Raw genomic sequence first — 20,410 nt, 5'->3', positions numbered from 1 at the left:
ATAATTTGCTTCAAACCTAGCTTTAGTAAGATTATTAGCTATAATATTAGCAAAGCTACTTTGAAATTATTTTTTTCTGCCAGTCAATTATCCCATTTGTCAGCCAGTAGGTCAGTCAATCTGCATTGCTATTAGAGACAAGGTAAATAATTAATCAAATTAAATATCCCTAATCATTTTTGGCGCGCTTTGTGTGCATTTTTACTTCAACTATTAAGATTTTTACCACTGCTAAAATCAAAAGTTTTGAACCATGAAAAAAAAATACATGTTATATATTGTAATGGCCTTTAAATTAAACAATACACTGGGTGTGTCTAAACAATGTAAATTCAAATAAGTAAAATTAACTTAATCAAACATTTAATTGAATATAAAAATCTTAGCATTCTACCGGGTGGTGGTACCCTCCCCAAAACAAGTTAAAACCATACCAGGATTTTCATGTATATTAATGAAATACTACTAAATATTTAATTGTAGTTCATGTAGGTACTTTTTTACGTTTTTAAATTACCCAGGGGTAAATTTTTTAAGGGGGGTTAATTACCCTACCCCCTCCAACAGATTTCAGGGGGGGGGGAAACACCTCCCAAGTAAATTTTACTCCCAGAGTATTTTATTTTATTTTTTTTTTGGGGGGGGGTAAAAAAAAATTGTGACGCGCCATTTTACCCCCCAACCCCAAAAAAAAAATAAAAAGCTTGAATGCCCTTATTTAGAGAAATGGGATTTCTATGCTTTTATTGAAGATTAGCAACTAATTATATTTTTGTTTTTGAAGCAAGCACGAAATAAAGTATTTTTTTGGCAAATTTAAATTAATCCTGGCATTTTGATAGCAGCCCTGGCCCCCAGGATTGGTGGTATCTAGAATTTTATAATACAATTTTCCCATTGTAATGATTTATTTTCCTTTTCACCTAAATTTAAATTATTTTTCAGACAAATACAATGATTTTACAACTTATGATTTTGGTTTTCCTGTTAATACCAATATCAGGTATCCTAACATTTACTTTAAATTTCTACCTTGAAATCAAGCCCTAGCCTTAGCTGCCACCATGCATTAATCCACTTGCTAAGCCATAGCTGCCTGCAGCCTACCTTAGCTTTACTGAAGCTGCAGCTGACTCATATATACACTTACAACTGAAAAAAGTGCAGATTTTGAAGAAAAAAAAAACAACTTGGAGAATATATTAGTCCCAATCATCCTCAGCCATCCTTTCTAAGAAGCCACTTTAAACTGCAGCCACTGTAGCTACACTAGACATAAGCCAAACTTTAGCCACAAAATTTTGATTCAGCCACAGTAACATTTATTATAAGCATAGACATGATACTCAAAAAAACTTTTTTGAATCTTCTCCGGAGAAGGAGCCTAGAAATACATGTACACAATTTTAACTCTCTATCCCTACTAATCCCAGACCTATAAAAAATCAATAGATAACAGCAGCATGGTGGTTTCAACAACTTCTCACCAATGTTCAGTGTTTTATCTATACTGCATATTTCAGCGGAAACGTATAAGGCCAAAGATATGATGTACAAAAAATCGGATCAACTGCAGTTCACGGTAAAATATTCCTGGTAATGAATATTTACAAAAATTTTAAAGGCTGCTAGCTGCCAAACGGCTAAATGTACAGATCATGCTGCAAACTGTTTTAAGCAGCATAAGAAGGCCTACAAATAATCTGGAATAGCCATAAATCAATAATGCAAAATCATCTTGCAGTGCACAAAATGCACAAAAAAGACAAAAGACCCATTTTATGCGTTTTTTCTTCAGTGAAGCTTTCCCTGTGCATCATTGGATCTTGGCTATTCCAGATTATTTGTAGGCCTTTTTATGCCGCTTAAAATAGTGTGCGGGTATGATCTGTACGTTCATCTGTTTGGCAGCTAACAGCCTTTAAAATTCATAGATTTTTGAAAATATTCAATTCCAGGAATATATTATCATGAACTGCAGTTGATCTAAAAAATCTTTGTTAAAGTCTACTTTACAACTAGCACCAGTCGATTTTCTAAAAAAAATTGCTGAAAACCATGTAAAAAGGAATTGCAAGCTCTAGTCTTTGATCAAAGATGGCACAACACAGTTTTGACACAACAATCTTAACCCCTAATGGTCGGTTGAGTTGAGCGCCCCCCACTTTGGTAATTTATATCTCATTTTCTGTGCGTGAAAGATAAAGAGCCCAAAACTGCATGACTTTTTAAGTATGGGTTTGACTCATAACTGAGAGTTGGAATTTTTTGATTTTCTCCATCCTGGCGGGCACAGGATGCCAGCAAACCTAGCAGGGTCATCCAGGTAAAGGAAAAAATATTTTTTTGACTTAAACAAAACATTTTATCTTACCAAAATACTAAAAAATCCTCTAGTAGTACATCCTAATATGAAATACAGGTGCTAAAGTCAATTGCAGGTTCCAGGTATGATGCTGCAGGTTCTGATCCTCCAGGTCTCCAGAAATCTTTAAAAGGCTGCTGTGGACGAATTTTTCACTTAAAGACTTCAAACATTAAACTTAAGCTTTTCTTACATGTCTATATAATGTAGTAAAATTTATCAATATCCGCGGCCGTTTTCTCGCTGACCGCCAACTGCGGCTGCTGAAATTTATGTTTTGATATTTCTATTAAAAAATTTAAATAAAATAAACATTTTCTGCAAAAAAAAAAATTTCTTCAAAAATAAGAAAATAGAAGCCCTTTGAAATTTTTAAGTAAAAAAGGACCTAAAAACAAAGGTTGTTAAATAAAAGGGTGGACTTGCACAAAAAAAATAGCCCTCTAGCACTAAGCGTTCATTGCCTCCTCCCCCCCCCCCCCTAACCGATAAAGATGCGGCAAGGGGCCAAACTGTTAATGGCATTTTCTAATTTAAAAATATGCAGAACACCTTTGAAATTTGAATGACCTTGCTAATAGATATTATATTTTTTCAGTTCCCTTCCCTTTGGGAGATAATGATTTTGAGTTTGTAGGTAATCAAATTTCTTACCGTAATTTATAATGCAATACAGTTTTGTATCATACTTTAAATGAATAAAATTCTGTATCATTCTTTGAAAATTAATTAAGAGATCCCACTTTGTTATATTGGTATCACAAAGAAAAATTTTACTTACTGATGTATTGCGAATAAAAATAAAAATCAAAAAGACTTCTCCTTGAACTATTATTATTTTGAAAAAAATAATGGAATTTTTTTTCATAAAACAAAAATAATTATTGTTTAGTCTAGTAAAACAATTACAGAAGTTATATACTTGATAAATTTACTTATAAAATCAATTATTTCATGATTACAGGTATTGACTATGATATTGGAAATTCCTTTATAAGGTAAATCATTAAAAAAAAATATTGAAACTGAAAACTTGATTAAATCTTAATAAAATAGATTTTGTATAGGAATGAAAGTGCTCGCTGGACCAATGGAGAAATTCCCTACAGATTCATGGATCACTTTGCCTATGGAAGACCGTGAGTATTGTTATACATTGCAAAATATTTTACCTTTATGTTGAACAACTGTTTTAAAATGCAGTTTATTACATCTCAGTTTTCCTACTGATTTAATATTTAGGGGAATTTTTCTTTGTTTTATATTTGTAATTGCCAAAAATCTTTAGAAAATAAATTTGTAGGGAAAGAAAATCACTAGACTCTGATTTTGAACAAATTCTAGGCTTCAAAAACATTCAAATGAGCTATAAAAAACTTATTTACTTAAGGTATAACAAGGATGAAAAAGAATTGATCAGATCCCAAATGAAAATTATTGAAAATCAGCTGAATGGTAATTAATATGTAATTTCAATATTTATTTAATCAAAGCATTAAACTTTAGTTGCCTTTTTTCAGTTATTAGCTTTATGAACTACCTAAAATGTTATGTTTTCTGCAATATTACTTGAAACATATCACAAAGGAATACATATCTTATAATATGTTGTTTTAGGATGTATTCAATTTATTGACATTGAGAATGATGATAGGAAGTTTTTTAAACAGGAAGTTGAAATTCATAAAAAATATCCATATGAATGTAGTGCATCAATAGGTATAAGGGGGACGTAACTGAAGACTTTTTTGATGTGGGGGGGGGGGGTTTCTCCAGAACCACTTGACAAACTGTGCAGATTTTTTAACTTAAGCTTTTATGGGAATGAACATCTCATGGTTTCAAAGTCAACCCCCATCCCCTAGCCCCCCCTAAAAATGAATCTAACCTTAATTTTCTCAGAAACCAATTGACCAATAGAGATGATTTCTAACACTTCAGCTTTTATGCTTATAAACTAACTTTTAGATTAGAAGTTACCCCCCTGCCACCAACCTCTAGCCCTCCGGGGCTCAAATTACCCCAAAAACTGAACCTAACCTTAATTTTCTCAGAAACCATTTGATCAATAGAGATGACTTCTAACACTTAAGCTTTTATGCTTATAAACTAATTTTTAGATTAGAAGTCACCCCCCTGCCGCCAACAACTAGCCCTCTGGGCCTCCAGGGCTTGAAAAAACCCTAGAAATGAACCTAACCTGAATTTTCTTACAAACCATTCGAGCGATAGAGATGGATTCTTAAACTTAAGTTTATATGCTTATAAACTAACTTTTAGATTAGAAGTCACCCCCCTGCTGCCAACCCTTAGCCCTCCGGGGCTCAAAAAATCTTAAAAATTAACCTAACCTGAATTTTCTTAGAAACCATTTGATCAATAGAGATGATTTCTTAAACTTAAGCTTTTATTCTTATAAACTAACTTTTAGATTAGAAGTCACCCCCCTGCCCCCAACCCCTAGCCCTCCGAGGCTCAAAAAACCCTAAAAATGAACCTAACCTTAATTTTCTCAGAAACCATTTGATCAATAGAGATGATATCCTAAACTTAAGCTTTAATGCTTAAAAACTAATTTTCAGATTAGAAGTTACCCCCCTGTCACCAACCCCTAACCCTCCGGGACTCAAAAAACACTAAAAATGAACCTAACCTTAATTTTCTCAGAAACATTTGATCAATAGAGATGATATTTTAAACTTAAGCTTTTATGCTTATTAACTAACTTTTACATTAGAAGTCACCCCCATGCCAACAACCCCGAGCCCTCCGGGGCTTAAAAAAAAACCCTATGAATGAACCTAACCTTAATTATTCAGAAACCATTTTATCAATAGAGATGATTTCTTAAACTTAAGCTTTTATGCTTATTAACTAACTTTTATATTAGAAGTCACCCCCATGCCAACAACCCCGAGCCCTCCGGGGCTTAAAAAAAACCCTATAAATGAACCTAACCTTAATTAACTAAGAAACCATTTGATCAATAGAGATGATTTCTTAAAATTCAGCTTTAATGCTTATAAACTAACTTCTAGTTGCTGCCAACCCCTAGCCCTCCGAGGCTCAAAAAACCCTAAAAATGAACCTAACCTTAATTTTCTCAGAAACCATTTGATCAATAGAGATGATATCCTAAACTTAAGCTTTAATGCTTAAAAACTAATTTTCAGATTAGAAGTTACCCCCCTGCTGCCAACCCCTAGCCCTCCGGTGCTCAAATTAACCCTAAAAATGAGCCTAACCTGAATTTTCAGAAATAATTTGATCAAAAAGTTAGTTTATAAGCATAAAAACTAAAGTTTAAGAGATCATCTCTATTTATCAGATATGGTTTCTGAGAAAATTAAGGTTAGGTTCATTTCTAGGTTTTTTTTGAGCCCTGGAGTTAAAGTTAGTTTATAAGCATAAAAGCTTAAGTGTAAGACATCATCTCTATTGGTCAAATGGTTTTCAGTTTTAGGGTTAATTTGAGCCCCAGAGGGCTAGGGGTTGGCGGCAGGAAGGTAACTTCTTAACTAAAAGTTAGTTTTTAAGCATAACAACTTAAGCTTAAGAATCATTTCTGTTGATCAAATGGTTTCTGAGATAATAGAGGTTAGGTTTTTTTGAGCCCCGGAGGGCTAGGGGTTGGTGGCAGGGGGGTAACTTCTAATCTAAAAAATAGTTTATAATCATAAAATCTTAAGTTTAAGAAATCATCTCTATTGGTCAAATTGTTTCTGAGAAAATTAAGGTTAGGTTCATTTTTAGGGGGGTTTTGAGCCCCGGGGGGCTAGAGGATGGGGGTTGACATCAAAACCCTAAGATGTTCATACCCATAAAAGCTTAGGTACAAAAAATCTGCATGGTTCGTCAAGTGGTGTTGGAGAACCCCCCCCCCCTGCATCAAAAAGTCTTCAGTTACATCCCCCTTTTTACAGTATTTGCAAAAATATAAAAAAAAATTAAGCCTAGTTCACAAAAGACATAGGTCGACCTCTGGAAATTTTAGGTCGACCTAAAGAAGCTTTAGGTTGACCGATTTTATAGAGGCATTTGTTAGTTGTACTTGTTTAGGTTGACCTACAGAATAAATCGGTCGACCTCTAAAAGTTTAGACCAGTTTTTGGGAGTGAACACCTACCCTTGGAGTCCCTTTGTCAATATCAAAGCTATTACTTACTTTTTTTGATGATCAGCATGTTCAAATGTCATTATTTAATCAATCATAATCTACTTTTTTTATAAATACAAGGTAACAAAAAAAAATTTGTAATTGGTTACAGATAATTCAAAGAAATAAAATAAACTTCAAGGAAAATAAGAAAATATTGATTTTAATAAAAACTTCTTTGAACCTTATTCAATTAGGATTTAAAGAGCCAGTCAGCAGTCTGAACCTTGGTAATCCGGACTGTTTTACAGATAATGGTAATAAATCTTATTTTTTTGGTTTTTTATATCTTTATAGGTGAATTAAACACTTCTTAATTTATGAAAACATTACTTCTTAACTGTACAGCCACATTCTAGACTTAATTTCTTGAGAGAAATGTGCATGGTGCAAATTTGAAATAGTTAAATTTTAGAAAATTCATTAACCCTTAACAGTCAGGTGTGGGGGGGGCCGTTGAATGGTATGATCCTGCAGGTCCTGATCATCCAGGTCTCAAGAAATCTTTAAAAGACTCCTGTGGCCGCAATTTTTTACTTATAGAAGTCAAATTTTAAACTGAAGCTTTTTTACATATCTACATAACATATTAAAATTTCATAAAGATCTGCCAACGTTTTCCTGCTGACCGCTGCAGCTGGCGGCTGCCAAGTAAAGCTGCGGCCGCTGAAGTTTATATTTTGATATTTCTAATATAAAATTTACATAAAGATAAACATTATCTAATTCCAAAAGCAAATCTAATTAAGGACGAACTGTACTGCATGAATTATCACATCTTCTTGGAATGGTTCATGAACAAAACAGGTTAAATAATAGTTTTTTAAGTAAAGATTATAATATATGTACATATAGTTATATACAAGGTGTCCAAAAATAAACTTTATTTTACGGTTTTGGGAATCAACTAGAAGGAGCACGAAAAAATAATTTTACATCTATATTTTCTTTAAAGATGTATATCACATTTACTTCAGGTGTTTTTTTTAGTATCAATAAAAATGTGGCTGTACTGATAAGTACATGAAATACCTGATGCTAAAACTGTGATGACAATTATAATTAAATACCTCATTTATTTTCCAACATATTGGTTTAAAATACAATATTAGATTTTAAAAAAGGGTATATCAATGTACCTATTTGAGATTTAGGCAATAATTTTTTTTTTGGCTCCATGCAGAACGCTTTTTAGGTACATGAGAATTTTTTTTCTATTTAGCTATGGCTTTCTTTAGTAAGAAATCTCTTTTAATACTGTGTGCATCGAATAATGCATTGCATTTTTACTTCATTTCAAGAAATAAGCAAGGTATCTTTGAAACTTTCCTTAAAAGTGTTTTTTCTTTGATTATATGAGTTAATATGTCATGTGTCAATCAAAAGATATTAGGAAATAAAGGGGAAGGTGGAGGAACAAAAATGAGAGTTTTAAATGTTATCTATTTGAATCAAAATAATAGCAAAAAGAAAATAATTATTTGTTCTTAAAAAGAAATTTTTGATTAAATTTTAAATATAATAATTAGAATATTTCATTGAGCATTAGGGTGGGTTCATATCGGAATTAGACAAAGCGGGGATATGCAACAGATAAAATTAACCTTAAAAACATTTCTGACCGAAAAAGAATTTTAAAAAATTAAGTTTTAGAACACGACCACTTAAAAATATAATTCATTACTTATTAGTATGCAAAGATGACATTCAAAATTTTTTTTTTAATCAGAACTATGGCTTCATGGTGCTCCCTGGAAAGGCCTTGAGGAGCTGAATCAGGAACTTTTGTCCGTTTCAAAATATCTCGTTCCTAGCCTTAGAAATCACTAAAAAACCAAAATTTTTTAAGGTTTATTGAGAATTGTCCAATTTGTAGAGGTTTTTTAGATTTTCTCAGGCTAGGAACAAGATTTTTTTAAACGGACAAAAGTTCCTGACTCAGCTCCTCAAGGCATTTCCAGGGAGCACCATGAAGCCATAGTTCTGATTCAATAAATTTTTTACTCCCATTTACAAATAGCTATACAATTGAATGTCTGGTCATCAGCGGTTTTAAGACTTAGGATAAATTTTAAATTATCCAGAGGTGTATTATATCTATATAAATTGAGTGCAGATCCCCGCTTTGGCCTCAGAAAAAAATGTCCAAAATCGACCCACCCTATTGAGCATGCTATAATGTTTTCAAGTAAAAAGAAGATTTTAATTTAATGTTATAGCACTTAATTCTACAAGAATAAAGCAACACACTTAGTTTTTGAATTCTTTAAGATATAAAAAGTGCTGCTGTCTAATTAGGATAAAAACACCTCTAATATAATTGATGCATATGTTTTATAAAAAATAAGTTTATATAATTATTTTTTTCATTCTCCTACTGGTTGTTTCCAAAAAAAGTTTATTTTGGGAAACCTAGTTTATTTACAAATATAAAGGTTTATGTAGATTAAGCTATAAAAATTGGAAAGAATTTTAATGAATATAATAGATTTAAAATCTGCATAAAATTTTAAGGATTTTTTATAAAATTCGTTTTTTATATAATTCATTATTTAAAAGCGCAAATCCAATTTAAGTTAATAAATTTTGACCAATAGGATAGGTGGATTGGAAACTACCTGCGCTCTAATTGGTTGAAAGATGTACGTCACTTAAGCTTCTCCAATCAGGGCGCAGATAGCTTTCAATCCACCAATCACAGATGTCAAAATTATCTAACTTAATTTGTATTTGCGTTTATAGATAAAGAATTATACAAAAAACAAATTTTATAAAAATTCCTTAAAATTTTATGCAGATTTCAAATCTATTATATTCTTTAAAATTCTTTCCAATTTTTATAGCTTAATGTAGATGGGGCTAATCTTGATTTATTTATTATAAATATTTTACATTCTTTTAGAACCTTCCTAATAGGATCCTAAGTAACAATATTCTTTTTTCAGACCAGACAGAAATAAATATTTGACTATTGACTTTGATAAGTTAGAATCAGAAGCTGAAGACAGCATGATTATAAGAGAAAGAATATTTGGAGAAACCTTTCAGGAATTTGAAATATTGAAAATCTGATAACATAAATGATTTTTGAAAACAAAAAAGTTTTCTTTCTAAATACTCAGAAGAATATTTACACATTAATAAAATACTCATATACATATAAAAGCTTGAAAAAAGTTTCAATTATTGTATATTTCTGAATATTTCTTCTTTCTAGACACCATATGACTTCAACAGGAATTGGGAACAAATCAAATCATAACATTATGATAATAAGAGCAAATCTGGCAGAGCCATCCAAGTAAAAAGCCAAATATTTTTTAGACTTAAACAAAGCATTTTATTTTACCAAAATACTATAATATCTGTAAAAAATCCTTATATGAAATATAGGTGTTCAAGTCTATTTCAGGTTCCAGGTATGATCCCCCAGGTCTCCAGAAATCTTTAAAAGCCTCCTGTGACTGCAATTTTTGACTTAGAGACTTCAAATTTTAAATTTAACCTTATTATTACTTTTTTTATCATGAAGAAACCTAAAATATTATGTCAAACCTATAAATAGGTTCGTAATTGTATACGTTAAGATTAGAAGCTATAAAGAACATTTAATATTTTTCTTCCCAAAAGCAAGAAAATTATGTTTTAAAAATGTCTCTGAGCGCTGTAAGTACATTACTAAAGATGAAATATTAAAATCTATCTCCCATATAACTAATCAAGGGAACTGAATAGAGATTGCCTTAATTAAAGTGATCGCGAAGCAAGTTTTAAAAATTTGATATATATTTGGAATTACTTAGTTAATCAGAATTATGACAAAAATTCTGCTAAATTTGATATAAAAAGTGCCTTAAAACTCCTATTTTTAAATTTGCTACAGTATAACTAAAATTCATTGACACAATTCTGTGCTAAACAAACCTTTAGATTTGTTGGCATTTCTCTTAACACAGATGGAGTTAATAAACTATTGCTTGTAAAATAAGAGATAAATTACTGCTTATTATGCAGTTATTATCAATTGTGCTTATTGACAACTGAAAAAGTTGCAATTAAGGTTTAAAAATGTTGGACCAAATGTCTAAAAAGATATTTTTCAGCTTATTTTAGTGCAACTAACATAACAGGCAATCAGAACTAGTAAGGAATAATGTATTATGGAAACACAAGTTTAGGCGCCCTAAAATGGTTAAAGAGAGATGTAGTATTAGTAATTCACAGTTGTATTCAGTATAATTTTTGTTATCAATGTTGTGCCAAAGTGCCTCAATAAAATGATCCTTAGAACAGGAGGAAACTGGTAGTGGATGTATCATTTATTAAATAATACATAGATATCCAATTAAAAACATTTTGATTGTGTAATTGTAAAACAATAAAATATGTATAGTCTAAATATTTTTTACAGTTCTTTATTGATATTACAATTATAAATGATGACAATAGGAGCTCCTTTTAATCCACAAACAATAAAATATGTATAGTCTAAATATTTTTAACAGTTTTTCATTGATTTTATAATTACCAAAGAAGACCATTAGAGCCCCATTAAATCCACAAGCAATCAATTGGGCTATGAGGTGAAAGAGCATGCATTGATGTTCCCATTTGGCCATCATAAGTAGGTAGATTAGTAATTATACAATTCATTCGTACCTCTTCTCAATGCAAATAAAAGGCTTCAGTATGGAAAAAAAACATGAGGCACTCTAAAATCAGAAAAAAAAAATCATGTAAATAAGTGCCCTTTTAAATCTTCATGCCACCTATTGCTTTTAAAGGCACAATTGCCTTCTTGTAAGGTTCCATATAATCATCATTTTATGGGGAATTGGAAATCTAATTACTATTTGGTATTGTGTGAGGGTCTACAAGTGTACACAAAAAGGGCAGGGGGAATTAAATATTTTCCCCTCATCAAAGATTATTTATATATATATAGATGTTTAGATTAAAAAGAAATAAATAAATTTGAAAAATATTTCTAGAGCCATTTCTTTTATTGTGATAGTAGTTTGATTTTTTTACATTCATACAGTTACTTTAAAATGCATCATTCATCACTTCTCTGGTCTGATCATACATAAATGTTCTGCTATTAAATTACCCAAGGATTGAGAAGATGATTCTATATATGTACCACTAAGAGGGACCTTTCAACATTACCTATTAATCCTCTCAAACATGATACTATCTTGTAAAGAAATACTTTTACAATTGCTATTTTTATTTTATAGTGGGCTCTATTTGTCTATTCTATGATGATATGGGGGTGACTCCAAATAGGGGAAGGCAGTTCAATATTTACAGTACAAAGGTTTAGTTTGTACAGCCTTCCCTTGTTCAAAGGCAGCCCCAACACATCATAGACTATACAAATAGAGCCCAGTATGAAATAAAATAGCTATTTAAAAAAATAATGATTTTGTAAAATAAGACATTGATACAGAAAAAATTTTAGTTAGAAAATATACTTATTGCAATGCCACATAAATATAACTTATAGGAAATAATGCCTTTCTTGTATCAATGTTCTATTTAACATATTTATTATTATGACAATAAAAATTTGTTAAGTTCTACATAATTTACTCAGATGAGGTAATTTTTGTACTGCCTTACCCTTTTTAAAGGCACCCCCAAATCATCATACATATATAAATAATCTTTGATGAAGGAAAAATATTTAATTCCCCCTGCCCTTTTTTTGTATAGTCTATGATGTTTTAGGGCTGCCTTTGAACAAGGGAAGGCTGTACAAAATAAACCTTTGTACTGTAAATATTGAACTGCCTTCCCCTATTTGGAGTCACCCCCAAATCATCATAGAATAGACAAGTAGGGCCCTCTATACAATAAAAATAGCAATTGTAAAAGTATTTCTTTACAAGATAGTATCATGTTTGAGAGGATTAATAGGCAATGTTGAAGGGACCCTTTTAGTGGTACATATATAGAATCGTCTTCTCAATCCTTGGGTAATTTAATAGCAGAACATTTATGTATGATCAGACCAGAGAAGTGATGAATGATGCTTTCTAAAGCAACTGTATGAATGTAAAATAATCAAACTACTATCACAATAAAAGAAATGGCTCTAGAAATATTTTTCAAAGGACATAGGAAATCTTCTGCAAATCCCTTATCCCTTATCCCTGATTGCATGTTTGTATAATATATTTGAGAAATTTTTTACGTAGATTTCTAAAATAATGTTGATTTAAAAAAAAAATTATTATTTCTATGTTTTTTTTAATCCAAAAATTTAATCAACACATATTGACAAGTTTCCGCATTATGGAAAAAAAGCTATAGATAATTTTTTATTTAAACCGCTTCTTCAGAACAAGTAGCAAAACTTATTATTACATGTGTTCTGAGATATTAAGAAATTTCAGAAAGTGAATTGAGAGAGAGAGAGACAGAGAGAGAATAGAAAAGGGGGAAAGGTGTAAGAGTTTTAGAGGGAGAAAGAGAAAGAAGGGGTGGAGTGTTCAAAATCTGTTCTTTTTTTCTGCTAGTGAAAAAGTAGCTTTGTAAATAAAAAATTGTTTTAGTGTATTTAAATACATTACATTAAAAAAAAACGTTATTTTATATATACATATATACTATATGAAGCTAGCTTTTTGACAAGAAAGTGAAAAACACTGTGAGATAGATAACTCCCCCAACTTTCAACCCCCCCCCCCCCACCACCATTTAGGCAATCTACATGGTTTTATTTTGGAGATAAATCTTTTTTTATTTAAATCTAAAAGTTTAAAAACTTTATATTTTCATTCTTATTTTCCTTTTTTTACTGTAAGTAATTTTTAACCAAATTTAAATAATAAAATTGCAAATCAAATCTACAAAATATCACCCCCTTCAGACAGAGTAAGAGAGAAATCAAGAGAAAGGGAGAGTGGGTAAAGGTTACGAAACTGAATGATATCCAGTGGATTAGAACCAGTTATGTTTTTGATTGTACAGGAGGAAAGATGACTATGATACGATGCGATAATTGGGTGAAATATTCTCCATACAATGGGTTTATTATTATTAGATAAACAATCCTAATAAACTAATACAGTTTTTAGACATCATAATTTCCCTAAACAACTTTTATCCGAAGCTAAATTCAAATATTTTAAGAAAGTTGTATTAATCAATTATTGCAAAAATACCTGTCAAATTGTTAACTCTCAATTAAATTTTTTTGTGGTATTATTGTGTCTATGTATTATTCCTATTGGTCATATTAAGTGATTGGGGATTTAGACATCCTATCTATCGTAAAATATCTATAACTGTCCAGAGAGCGGAAAATAGTTAATTTTCTTTGATTAAATTTTTTGTATAAAAAAAACATACAAATAATCAAAATTTTAAAAAATTAACACCATTTTTGAAATCTACATAAAAAAATTCACAAATATATTACAGGGATAAGGGATACGGGATTTGCAGGAGATTTCCTAGGTCCTTTATTTATTCCTTTTAATCTAAACATCTATATATATATAAATAATCTTTGATGAGGGGAAAATATTTCATTCCCCCTGCCCTTTTTGTGTACACTTGTAGACCCTCACACAACACCAAATAGTAATTAGATTTCCAATACCCCATAAAATGATGATTATATGGAACCTTACAAGAAGGCAATTGTGCCTTTAAAAGCAATAGGTGGCATGAAGATTTAAAAGGGCACTTATTTACATGATTTGTTTCTTCTGATTTCAGAGTGCCTCATGCTTTTTTTCCATACTGAAGCCTTTTATTTGCATTGAGAGGAGGTATGAATGAATTGTATAATTACCAATCTACCTACTTATGATGGCCAAATGGGAACATCAATGCATGCTCTTTCACCTCATAACCCAATTGATTGCTTGTGGATTTTATGGGGCTCTAATGGTCTTCTTTGGTAATTATAAAATCAATGAAAAACTGTTAAAAATATTTAGACTATACATATTTTATTGTTTGTGGATTTAAAGGAGCTCCTATTGCCATCATTTATAATTGTGATATCAATAAAGAACTGTAAAAAATATTTAGACTATACATATTTTATTGTTTTACAATTACACAATCAAAATATTTTTAATTGGATATCTATGTATTATTTAATAAATGATACATCCACTACCAGTATCCTCCTGTTCTGAGGGTCATTTTATTGAGGCACTTTGGCACAACATTTATAACAAAAATTATACTGAATACAACTGTGCATAACTAATACTAAATCTCTCTAAAACCATTTAAGGGCACCTAAAATTGTGTTTCCATAATAAATTATTCCTCACTAGTTCTGATTGCCTGTCATGATAGTTGCACTAAAATAAGCTGGAAAATATCTTTTTAGACATTTGGTACAACATTTTTAAACCTTACCTGCAAGTTTTTCAGTTGTCATAAAGCAAAATTGATAACAACAGTATAAAAAGCAGAAATTTATCTCTATTTTGTAAGTATGAATTTTATTAACTCCATCTGTGTTAAGAGAAATGTCAACAAATCTAAAGGTTTGTTTAGCACAGAATTGTGTCAATAAATTTTAGTTATACTGTAGCAAATTTAAAATAGGAGTTTAAGGGCACTTTTTATATCAAATTTAGCAAAATTTTGGTCATGATTATAAATAACTTAGTAGTTTCAACTATGTATCAAATTTTTGTATCAAATGTATCCCTTGCTTCATGAACACTTTAATGGCTGTTATATTGCTGTACACTTTCTACAACCTCAATTTTGAATATTCCTGCTAAATTAAAAAAAAATGTATTAAAAAAGGATTCTACAACCATATTCTTTGAAGAATATGGGTGCTTAACAAGCATGCCTATAAATCTATCTGTAAAAAAAACATATAAGATTCCAAAAATGTAAATGTTTAATATTATTGTATTAAGCTAAAGCTTCTAATTATTTTAGTTTTTGCTCAAATTACAACCCCCACACCAACCTTTGTTGCTATGTTCTTATTAATAATTTTTTTTTTGTATATTAATTTGTAAATTCTGTTATTTATCTACAAAAATTGTCTATCTAAATTGATATACAATTTTGGGGGTTTGTTGCTAGTGACTAAAAAGTAAAATTTATGGAGAAAAAAAATATTTTTTGAAAATTCATTCCTTGAATTTGTGCATAAATTTTTCATCTAAAGATAGCCTTAGTTTAAGAATTATTTATTCATATTGATTTTCCTTTTAAACGATATGAAAAATTGCAATAGTTTATTTATTCCCAAATAAAATGTTACCATCATGCACTATCATGAAAGACAAGGCTGTAAGAAGAAAGATATTTGCATGACAATAAATTGGCCTTTCAACAACATGAAATATATCACAGAAGACACACTAAAACAGTATCCGGTATATGAATTCAAAAAAAATTTTATTTACAGGGCGTTTAAAAAAAACTGTGTTTTCCAAATTTGGAAAACAACCATTAGGAGTACAAAAAAATAATTATATGTCAATATTCTCTATAAAAATATGCATCAAAATTGTTACAGGTGTTTTTTAATATCTCTGAAAATAACGGCGCATTTTAAAGTATAAATATTTCAAAAGATGCGTATGATGCTTTTTTCTGGTAGAATTTTGTGCCTTAACCCATTAGTGACGAACCGGCTTTTAACGCCCGGTTCCAGAAAATGCCGAAAAAAAATGGTTTTCAGTTTCAGGATTGCATCATTCTCAGTATGAATCCCCCCTCTACTACCCTGGTTTTCATTTCCCTCTGGAGCAGGCAGTTTTGCTTACTTCCGTTTGCCGGTATAGCTCAACAAAATTTGAAAACCAAGAAAAACAAGGTGATTTTAAAATACCCCTCCTAACTTTTTTGTTTATGAAGTAAAAATAGTGATTTTTTTCGTGAAATTTAAAGTTTATTGGCAACTACATTCATTTGTGAAATCGTTTTATTCAAATTATTATTTTTTATATGATTTTTTATCGTTTAATTATGTTCTATATAACTCCGGTTCGGCGCAAGTAAAGATACCCGCTAGTTTTATTGCCCTGCTCGGCGCGTCCACATATAATATCAAAGTTTTAAAACTTCTAGGAAACGGGCTTTTTTAACTGAAAAGGGTGGCACCTATAGCCAAAACACTAAATGTGATATAAATCGTTTTGTATCTTACTTGTAGCTCTATCAATTACATGAGGTTATGTAGTTTTCAATTGTGGATCGTATCGTAGTATTAGCTACTCTACAACTCACTTTGGACGTTCAAAAATTACATTTTTAATTTTTTGGGCCAAATAACCGGGTATTTAGGTTGAAAACGGGCTTTAATGCCTGGGGAAAGCACCAAAAAACGCCAAAAACGGTTATCAATGCCAAACGGTTTCTTTACTTGCGCCGAACTGGGTTTTCCTGCAACTTTCCTGTGCACACCACTAGAGCAAAACAAAAAAATACGAATTCCGTTTTTACCATTATAAAGCTTCCCTGAAACTTTCAGCTCGATCGGCCCATAAAAGTGGCGCTCGGCATTAATGGGTTAATGGTGGCATGCACAGGAAAGTTGCAAAAAAAACCGGTTTGGCTTGGCCATAAATACCAACCAGGCATTATTACCCGTTTTTGGTGCTTTCCCCCGGCGTTAAAACCCGGTTTTCCTGTAAAAACCCGGTTATTTTGCCAAAAAATCGAAAAATGTAATTTTTGAACGCCAAAAGTGAGATGAACACTTTTTAGAACTTTGATACGATCCGTAATTGAAAACTACACAACCTCATGTAATCTATAGAGCTACAAGTATAATACGATGCGATTTATTTCAAATTTCGTGTTTAGCCGGCAATTTCGGGTAAAAAAACCCTGTTTTGTCAAAAAAGATTTATTAGTGAAAACGGGTAATAAAAATTTCAGACTTAAAATGGAAATGCCGAACCGGGCCTATATAGGGCGTAAAAAAACGATAAAAAATCATATAAAAAATAATAATTTAAATAAAACGAATTCACAAATAGATGTACTTGTCAATAAACTTTAGATTTAACGAAAAAAAATCAGTGACTTTACTATAAAAACAAAAAAGTTAGATGGGGTATTTTGAATTTTCATGATTTTCAAACTTTGTTGATCTATACCGGCAAACGGAAGTAAGTAAAACTGCCTGCTCCAGGGGGAAATGAAAGCCAGGGTAGTAGAGGGGGGATTCATACTGAAAATGATGCAATTATGAAGCCGGAAACCGTTTTTTTTTACATTTTCTGGAACCGGGTTTTAAAACCCGGTTCGGCACTAATGGGTTAAGGTTGGTTTTCAAAAATTTATTCACTTGAAAAAAACATCTTAATACGGCCAATACAATTTTCTACCAATTACACTATATGCTAATGTCGTATGGGTGAGTTGCACCTGGACTGAACAGTCAACTTGTCAACTCAAGGCCAGACTCTTGGTCTATCACCTCATACCCGTGGTACAGTACATTACAGACAACCAACTCTCTGTGATGCACGACCTTTGTCTGAGAAGTCCTAACTGTGCATGGTAACAAGTTGCGCCTGTTTTGGGCCAAGGCATTCCCCACACTCTAACTATTTACGTCGTGCATCTGACATAGTAGCAGTGGAAACGATTTTTAACGTCTTTAGTTATGACGCGGTGTCGGACCGAGATTCGAACCTAACATCTTCCCGACGACGAGTGGATGTGCTACGTGTTGAGCCTAAGTTTCTTAAAAATGCTTTTGTGAAGAGCTAAAAAGCATTTCACCTTTAAAACTCATTAAGGTACTTTTCTTATACCTTTTTCTAAATTAATATTGAAATTCTACGATTTTTTTATACATAAGAGAAGAGTTATTTTAATTTTTCTTGCACAACATTTTTCACATAAAGCATTCTTGGAAACTATGTACCTCACACCCCACCCGAAGGCGTGTTAGGTTAGAAATAACCCCCCACAGAAACGGTTTACACATGATGTACTGGGACCTTATGGTGGTTTCAGAACATGCTTTCCCTAAATTGAGTTAGTACCTTCCCATAGTAGAAAATTTTAAAATTACTTTTGGTGATTAAATATTACTTTTATTTTTAGACTACCTTCACCTAACCTGCTTTATTGTCTTATTTTGTCTTTCATGTTTATCATGCAAATTCCCTGACATTGCAGTTGAAATGTCAGATATTGGAGCTTTCTAAAAAGGTCTCTAACATGTTTCTAGCTCTAATACTTTTTTAGATATCTTATTTCAAAGTATTGCTGTAAAATCATCTTTTATACAGCAAAAAGTTGAAATATGAAATTAGTTATTTTAGAGAAAATTACATGTATCTTCATATAAATCACTATAATTTTGCTCTAAATTGACCAAATTGGACAGTTAAGGTGCCTAAAACTATCTACATTCAATGGACAATCCAAATACACACTTTTTGAGACTTTATAAGTCAACAGGAGAAGGCTAAAATGATTTTTTAAAATGCTAAAGGAAAAAATATTTCCTATTTTTTAAAATAAATTGAAATTTAATCGACTTTAGAAAGGATTTTAAGGTAAGTTATGGTGTATAAAGTTGTCACTTTGTAATTAGAAAGCCAATAAATCACAATCATCTGATATTTTGAACCAATAAAAACATATCTTATGAAAAATAGACATAAACATTGAAAATAAACCAAAAATTGGTTAGAATTTTAATCATTTCCAAGCAGGTTACAAATGTAATCTACTAATTCTAGTATTTTTTTATAAGAATAGTTGATTGGCTTTTTTGATTTTTTATAACCTTATGAAACAAAATTAGTTTTTGCCATCTTAACTAAAAAAACATAGTAATTAAAAGACTTTTATGGATGATCTCACATATAATAAAAGAAACAATTTATTCTTAGGCCACATTTTTTTGTTGATAAACACTATTAGGTACTCTAAACTAGTGCTGAGATTTTTAAAAATAATAAATCATAATTAATTATGAGTTTCTTGTACCTTAATACTCCTTTTACATTATTAAAAATGCCTTAATAGTTATTTTTAATTAAAATTAAATTACATTTGTTTCTTTGATATTTCATTTTAGCCTTCTCCTGTTGACTTATAAAGTCTCAAAAAGTGTGTATTTGGATTGTCCATTGAATGTAGATAGTTTTAGGCACCTTAACTGTCCAATTTGGTCAATTTGGAGCAAAATTATAGTGATTTATATGAAGATACATGTAATTTACTCTAAAATAACTAATTTTATATTTCAACTTTTTGCTGAGTAAAAGATGATTTTACAGCAATACTTTGAAAAAAGATATCTAAAAAAGTATTAGAGCTAGAAAAATGTTAGAGACCTTTTTAGAAAGCTCCAATATCTGACATTTCAACTGCATTGTCAGGGAATTTGCATGATAAACATGAAAGACAAAATAAGACAATAAAGCAGGTTAGGTTAAGGTAGTCTAAAAATGAAAGTAATATTTAATCACCAAAAGTAATTTTAAAATTTTCTACTTTGGGAAGGTACTAACTCAATTTAGGGAAAGCATTTTCTGAAACCACCATAAGGTCCCAGTACATCCTGTGTAAACCGTTTCTGCGGGGGGTTTTTTCTAACCTAACACGCCTTTGGGAAATAATGCCTTTCTTGTATCAATGTTCTATTTAACATATTTATTATTATGACAATAAAAATTTGTTAAGTTCTACATAATTTACTCAGATGAGGTAATTTTTGTACTGCCTTACCCTTTTTAAAGGCACCCCCAAATCATCATACATATATAAATAATCTTTGATGAAGGAAAAATATTTAATTCCCCCTGCCCTTTTTTTGTATAGTCTATGATGTTTTAGGGCTGCCTTTGAACAAGGGAAGGCTGTACAAAATAAACCTTTGTACTGTAAATATTGAACTGCCTTCCCCTATTTGGAGT

General features: G+C 30.9%; 1 protein-coding gene across 1 annotated transcript in view; it reads left to right on the top strand.

The window, feature by feature from the left end:
* Window positions 1–949: 949 nt before the first annotated feature.
* The window catches only part of LOC145331339 (astacin-like metalloprotease toxin 2), a 174,578-nt gene continuing 155,117 nt past the window's right edge, over window positions 950–20,410 (top strand). The window contains exons 1-7 of the mRNA XM_080175956.1: window positions 950–1,003; window positions 2,964–3,002; window positions 3,330–3,363; window positions 3,433–3,504; window positions 3,756–3,820; window positions 3,983–4,084; window positions 6,719–6,778. Of these exons, the coding sequence (XP_080032082.1) occupies window positions 955–1,003; window positions 2,964–3,002; window positions 3,330–3,363; window positions 3,433–3,504; window positions 3,756–3,820; window positions 3,983–4,084; window positions 6,719–6,778 (421 nt within the window). The 5' untranslated portion in view covers window positions 950–954. The remainder of the gene's footprint in view (window positions 1,004–2,963; window positions 3,003–3,329; window positions 3,364–3,432; window positions 3,505–3,755; window positions 3,821–3,982; window positions 4,085–6,718; window positions 6,779–20,410) is intronic.

The sequence above is a fragment of the Acartia tonsa genome, chromosome 11 (assembly GCF_053477335.1).
Source record: "Acartia tonsa isolate MP-2025a chromosome 11, ASM5347733v1, whole genome shotgun sequence".
NCBI lineage: Eukaryota > Metazoa > Arthropoda > Copepoda > Calanoida > Acartiidae > Acartia > Acartia tonsa.
This window is presented reverse-complemented; position numbering and strand designations above follow the sequence as displayed.